The sequence below is a fragment of the Cyprinus carpio genome, chromosome A15 (assembly GCF_018340385.1).
Source record: "Cyprinus carpio isolate SPL01 chromosome A15, ASM1834038v1, whole genome shotgun sequence".
Taxonomy (NCBI): Eukaryota; Metazoa; Chordata; class Actinopteri; order Cypriniformes; family Cyprinidae; genus Cyprinus; species Cyprinus carpio.
In genome coordinates this window covers 9,349,815-9,357,220 of record NC_056586.1, presented here as the reverse complement: position 1 = coordinate 9,357,220, position 7,406 = coordinate 9,349,815, and the positions used below count along the sequence as shown (strand labels likewise).

Sequence of the window (7,406 nt, the reverse complement as noted above, 5' to 3'; positions counted from 1 at the left end):
ATATATATATATATATTAATAGATTTTTGTTTAATGCATATATATATATATATATATATATATATACTGCATTATATATATATATATATATATTTTGTATATATATATATATATATATATATATATATATATATATATATATATATATGCATTAAACAAAAATAAAACATTAACCGCAGTTAAAATGCCAATGTTTTATCTCAAACCCTTTTTTTGTGAATATATATATATATATATATATATATATATATATATATATATATACACACAAACAGCCATAGCCATTGTTTCTAGTGGAACAAATGTAATGAAGATGCTGGAGCAGCCATGTGAGGAGGGAGGAGCTAATCAAATGAAGGCTGACTATAAAGGCTGCTTCTCTCACTCTTTGCCCAGCTGTTGTAGGTTCTTTAAGTCTGTAGATTTCGTGGAGATACTACGTATTTGGATCTTATAAAATTGACGGTTTACGCGCACTGCACCGGATCAAGCGCATTTACGCAGTGCTCGTAGTGCTTAGTCGTTTATAGAGGCTTCTTATTGATGTTTTTTCCTGGGTCACTCCATTAGGAGTGTGCGATTCACCTGCGGTCGAGCAGCGCGTCATGGATTACAGTAACCTGATGGCGCCTCCGGTGCCGCCACACAAACCCAGATCCCCCCGGCCTGCGCACTGCCAGGGGCGCCTGTTAAAGTGCGTGTTTCTCGGGGACGGAGCTGTGGGAAAAACCAGCCTGATAGTCAGCTACACAACCAATGGATATCCAACAAAATACGTCCCGACAGCGTTTGACGATTTCTCAGGTGAGTCTTTGGATTCGTATAATGATGCCATTGTAGAGCATCAGTTGCAAACAAATGCATAAACTTTACAGAGAATTAATTTCACTTTTCCAACAATTTTGTCAGTGACTTTTTGCCTAGAACTCTGTACTTTTTAACTTGTACCCTAAACAATTTTTCGAATGGAAGTCAGTTCTCCTGAAGTTCACACAGGAAAAAACACAATTGCAGTTCATCAACTACATGCCAGACTTTTTAACCTTCATTTTGATCATTTTCAGTTATTATTATTATTATTATTATTATTATTATTATTATTATGTATAGTGTTCTTCGTAACAGGCATGCTTGGTTAACATTATTGATTACATCCATTTAAATAGTATTTTGTTTTTCATGTCATCTCTCCATTTGGGTCAACAGAGCTAGATTCAAAAGTCATGACAAACCAGTGAGTTCATTCAGAATACAGGATTGTTTAGGATTTTTAGGTAGAAATAGTTATTTAAGGTAATAACTGCAGGTTACCACTTTTGCAATGTATACTGAACTGTAACCACAGTCTGAAAATCACTCATACACTGAAATTCATAGGATCATGCATCAGTTTTATGAGTCTTATGCTGAACTCATAAAAAAAATAATAATAATTTGAAAGCAAGAAATATTTGACCACCACATGCAAGACTGAATTCGATGACTAGTTTTCATAAATATAATCGTGCTGACAAAAAATTGGGACACACCTGAAAAATCAGCAAAGTTGATTTTTAGTGCCAATTTATTGTTGTAAATTGTTTTTTTTTTTTTATTAGTTAGTCAAGTATTAGTCCCTTACTTTTTTAAAAAACCTAAAGCAGTGCTCACTATGTAGTAGGCCTACTATAACATCATTTTCACTCAAAGAAGCGTTTCATAATTTGGACCTCAAACAAGAGCCAGTCAGTGGTCAGATCCCACAAGCATGTCTTTGTAATTAGAAAGCCCTTGCGTAATAATGCCTGACCTGAAAATCTGGCCCCTAAAATCCATTGGGTCCACTGTGTGAAGCACTGTGAGCAGATATTGTGTGCTGGAGTCTGTGATGATGTCACACTCACTCTCCTGGAGCCAGATTAGAAAACTCTGCACTGATTTGAGAGCAGTTACGCAATTCAACAGGTGCCACTTTGAGGGGGGAAGGGGCTGAATTAAAGGCAGATCATATGACAGGGATTTGTAGACAACTCCACAATGGGCACTTGACGAGCAGAACACTTTGAAGTCACGAACCGTAACTGTGTTTCATGAGATCACTGTTCCATGGCATGTTGGAACAAACATTCTCATAGGTTTTAACAGCATGTACAGTCTTTCAAACATGCAAAGCGTGAGAGGCTGAGCTGTTTATGAGCTGCACTAACCCAAAAGTCTGGGCAGTTGATCTGTAACACGTTCATGAGGGTATAATAATATTATTAATATTATGCCTATTAATATTATAGTTAGATTTTATACAAAAAGATCTTTTGAAAATAAGAATAATGTTGTTGTCTATTATATTATTATTATTATTATTATTATTATTATTATTATTATTATTACTGACAGAATGTATTATATTTATATAAATCCATATAAAATTTGCTTATGAAAGTTATATAAAGTTATTGTATAAAGAGATGCATATATATTTGATATAAAGTTGTTAATGTATATGTACGTATAAGGGAAAGTGTCCATCTTAGCTCTTTAATTATGTATTAAAATAACCTCTTAAATCTTAAAAGCTCATTAAAAAAGCTTAAATTGGTCATTTAAGGCTGTAAAGTCCAGTCAAGTTGTGTTTGTTCACAGTGTCAGATGACTAAATGGAAACAGGTGTGTGTGTGTGTGTGTGTGTTGACCGTGTGACTCATCCTCTCTCTCTCTTTCTTTTTCTCCAGCGGTGGTACAGGTGGATGGACAACCAGTGAGACTTCAGCTTTGTGACACTGCAGGACAGGTAAGAACTGCACTGCACCACCTCATCATTTTGAGTTTACCCCAAAGAGGAACATCAACTAAATAGTTCTTTTTGTTTGGGGTTGGCATTTCTGTCACTCTCTGAAACCAGGATTTGGAAATTGGATGATAAAGTGATTACGCAACAAAATCGTAGTAATTAGAAGAGCTTGGCAGGGATGCCATACTGTGAGGAAATCATAAAGAGAGCGAAAAGAACAGTCCTCAAGCTATTGGCACTGTTGTTATTGGATCTCCCTCTCTGTTTCTGAGCCATGCAGGCTTGGACAGGGTGAACCATGTAACCAGCGGCTTTGCCTCCAAGTGATGTTTTTGATGCCAAACTTTTTTCAGCACTGATTGTTTTCAATTTGCAGTAGTGAAATCACTGAAAATAATTTGAAAAGGCCCCTGGCTGTACATTCATTCCGATTTTCACATTGGAATATTATATTGTTTCATTGAAGGGTTTTGTTTAAGGCTTTGAACTTCAGAATCTGACACTCCTTTGTCATGCATTACATGGGTTAACAAATGAATGACTCTGCCCTCTTAGTACATAACCTATAAATCCCTTTACACAACCATGCAGAGGCAAGCTCAGGCATACACGGAAATATAAGAATTCAGTTGCCCAGTTATAGTACTGCAGGCTTTCACTTAGTTTTCAAAGAGAAAGAACAAATGCACATTGCCCAAAAGTGGAGAAACAAAGGCTAGCATCACAAAAGTCTCTTGCTTTCAGCCTGTTTGGATGTACTTCCATTATATTGTGCAGGTGTCCATGTCAACAAAAGAAAACAGCTGTTGTTTGATAATAAAGTTAATCAGGTGATGTCTGTGCATCAGTAAGTTAGCGTCTATGTACTATTATTATTATTATAATTTTTTTTTGAGTGATAATTTTAGGGCTGGGAGATATGACTGTATATACTGCACAAATCTGACATATTCACCTGTGTATACCACAGTTAATCTTTCTTAAATATATAAACCCAAAATATAAAAATCCAACACCAACCAGAAACAATAATAATAATTGTTTTTATTAATACTAATAATAGTAATAATAGCAATAATAATATGCCATTTCAATCTAGTTAATTTATTTATTTATTTGCAGCATTATATATTTATTAGTAGTATAGAGGTACCTAGATTTTTTTTTTTATTAATTTATTTTTTTTTATGTTTCACATTTTATCTAAATCTTAGCGTTACGATAAGTAGATGTAGCATAGACATTGAAAAGGTTTGACATTCTCATCTGTCAAGATTAATTGATGTTCTCAAAGTTTTGAGCGGCCCTGCTCTACAAAAGCGCAACAGATTTATATTTTAATTCATTTGAACAGCATAAATGAGGCAGGGTGTGCTAATTCATTTGAACAGCATAGGTTGTGCAGGGTTTGAAAACCTTGGCTGAGTTTAAAAGATAAAAGCAGGCACTGTGAGGGAATTATAAAACACCCCAAGAGCTAGTTAAATGATTTTATTATTTAAAATAACAATTTGGAATCCCACAAATGATTTTTGAGGGCTTCACGGGTTACAAAACAATCTAAACATCAGTAAATGATGCTCTTTTTCCCTCTCTCTCCACCTCAGGATGAATTTGATAAGTTGCGTCACTTCTGCTACACGCGGACTGACGTTCTCCTCCTGTGCTTCAGCGTCGTCAGCCCCGCTTCCTTCCAGAACATCGGTGAAAAATGGGTGCCGGAGATCCGACGCCGTTGTCCACTCACACCTGTGTTACTGGTGGGCACCCAGTGTGACCTACGGCAAGACGTCAAGGTCCTCATCGACCTTGCACGGCGCAGAGAACGACCCGTCCTGGAAGAGGACGCCCGCGCCCTGGCAGACAAAATAGGAGCGCTAGCCTACATAGAATGCTCTTCTCTCACACAGAAAAACCTTAAGGAAGTGTTTGACACCGCCATTTCTGTCGGGCTCCGACACTCCGACCGAAGAGCCAGACGAGAGCGGAAGGTCCACAGTACTGCTGATAAAATGAAAATGCTCTCCAAATCGTGGTGGAAGAAATATATCTGCATACATTAGCTAAGAGCAAAACAATCTTCTGAGGCATGAACAATGTGATAGACTCTTGTTTAGTGTCACGCTCCTCAAGTGGATGATTGTCATTTGATAACGAATCAACAAAGGACAGTGTTGCTACTTCAAGGATGATGTGAATGGTTGCAGCTAGCTTCCCAGTAACCAAAGTTTACTGTATGCAGGGTCATCGCTAGAAGTCAGGGGGCCCGGGATGAAGATTTTCTACCTTTGGGCCATTGAGTAGACCTAGAGGACCGCATTAGCCATGTTTCCATCCATGTATTGTCATACAAATTTTGGGATGTTGCATAAACGCTAGATGGAAATGGCATAAAAGATGTGCCTAAAATCTTCCAATCCTCTCAATTAAGGTTTACAATTATTTTTATTCAGTAAGAAAACATGCACGTAAACTACAGTGGAAATTTATCACTGGCGAATGAATTCCTGGTTTAGCAACAAAAAAACTCAAGTGCCTCAACAGATCATGTGACTGGACAACTGGACTAGCCAGTGGACTAATTTCATTGCACACCATCTAAATTACTGTGAGCCAGATTCTGTCATCAAAATGATTTTCCCTCCCAGAATTGTCTCATACAACTGCATTCTCAGAATGCAAGATAACATGACAGCATTTGTTATTGCGTTTCTTCAGAGGCTCAAGTAATTTATTACTGTATGTTGGAAAAAATGAGTCACAAGCTTTCCCGGTTGCTGATTCTTTGCGTTAATTTCCCAGGAAGTACCGTTTTTGTTCTCTTGAACACATGGTATGGAAACTGCTTTATTTCCAAATGTTTTACGCAGTATTCCAGTGTAATTCACAACTTTGAATGGAAACATAGCTACAGAGACCCTTCATTGCAAAGCCTGGGGCAGTGTTCCCAGTTGTGACCTCTTCCACAGCCAAAACCCTCTGATTATGTAGATGATTAAATCATTTACTGCTTATTTTTTATAACCAAATACAGTGCCACAGTTTCTATTTATCAATTAACCCATGTCTTCTACCTAATTAATGCAGCTACGAACATTGTGTCCACATGTTAATAATGCTAGCATGCTAACACTGGTGATTAAGCCCCCTTTTGTTTGTTTAACCTCCATGTCTGAGGTCACAAAGGCAGTCCTGGGGCCATTTACACCCACTCTAAGTGGCCTTTCTATCCCATCATGCTGAAGTGTTCATTCTGTAACTGTAGTCCACCTTATGATTGGGTGTAACTGCAGCTCTTCAGTTGAGTTCAGTGAACTCTTGTGTACTGTTAGTCACAGAAAGGTTGGACCTATTATCCATAACGCATTACCTTGTATTCCATACCATATCTTGTAAACCCCATTGCAGTCTTTATGTTTGATTTGATCAACACTGATGTGCCATGTTGTAAAAACTCTAGTACAAGGTTCTTTGGCTGTGTGTCCTCCTGTTTAACCTGCAGTAATGGAGATGATCAGCCAATGAAATGTTGAATTTGCTTCTCATTATTCAGAAGCCCAATCAGAGTCATTCAGTCAGAGATCCGCCACAAATGTCAGAGCCTAACAGTAGGGTTCAGGAAGTAAAAATCCCATTTATTTTTTCCCTTGGTCAAAATAAACATTCTTCTGTACATTGAAGATTTCTGTAGAGTCAATATTACGTCAAATTCCCAGTGAAACTTGGGCCTCATCAAGACATCATGGCCTCTGTTCTTTATGTACTTTATTGCCGCCGGGATAACACTATCAGGGTAATGTACTTTTAGATTTGTACATTTTATGATTGCATGTAAATTGATCTTCCTCTATAAACACTCCTGTTTATGGTACCGTGTGCTATCCATGTTTTCCATGGAAAATAAATGTGATATTAACTAAAACCTGAATGTATTTTTTTTTTTCAGATGTACTATATGAGTGACTGTATCTTACTTGCATTGCAGTTGACATTCAATAACATCACCTACAGCAGCAAGATTCTGCACCAACTGGAATTTTTCCCAGTCTTTACAAAGTGACTACATACTTTAACTAGCTGTTGATAGCAAGACAGAGAACATGAAAAAAACAAGAAGAATACGAGTGTTTTTGCAATAGAAATGTTCTATTTGGAACGCTCTTCTGTGTGGAACATTAAATTTTTTTATTAAAAAATAAATGTAATTTTTGCTTTGTAATAAATCTAGTTAAGCTGCATAGCGTAGGAAAAATTAATAGAGACCACTTCTAAAATGTGCATTAACATGAACAAGTATTTGGATAATTTGAAATATTATAAGAAAATTTAAAATGAATTGGTTTGTTAAAACATCAATTCTAATGGTTGTAGCTTATGCTAATTCCAATGTTTATTACTACTATTTTACAATTAAAATTAGTAGGTTGAGTATTCATTATTTTAGAGGTAGTATTTTTGGTTTTTGATGTTGGCTTGATTTAAAATGTTATGCATAACAGAATTATTTGAGCTGGAAGACTTTGGAAGAGCAGGCCACTGGGCCACATGAAAACAAGATGCTAAAAGGAAACTTGCAGACCTTTTCTGGTCCAACCAGATAAAATTCTGATTATAATTATGTCTGCAACTATCTTACAGT

General features: G+C 36.6%; 1 protein-coding gene across 1 annotated transcript; it reads left to right on the top strand.

Annotated features, from left to right (window-relative positions):
• Positions 1–374: 374 nt before the first annotated feature.
• LOC109057089 (rho-related GTP-binding protein RhoU-like) lies at positions 375–6,692 on the top strand. The gene is made up of 3 exons (XM_019074285.2): positions 375–804; positions 2,709–2,767; positions 4,375–6,692. Exons 1-3 carry the CDS (start codon positions 606–608, stop codon positions 4,828–4,830), a joined length of 714 nt encoding a protein of 237 aa, XP_018929830.1. The 5' UTR covers positions 375–605; the 3' UTR covers positions 4,831–6,692.
• The last annotated feature ends 714 nt before the right edge of the window (positions 6,693–7,406 follow it).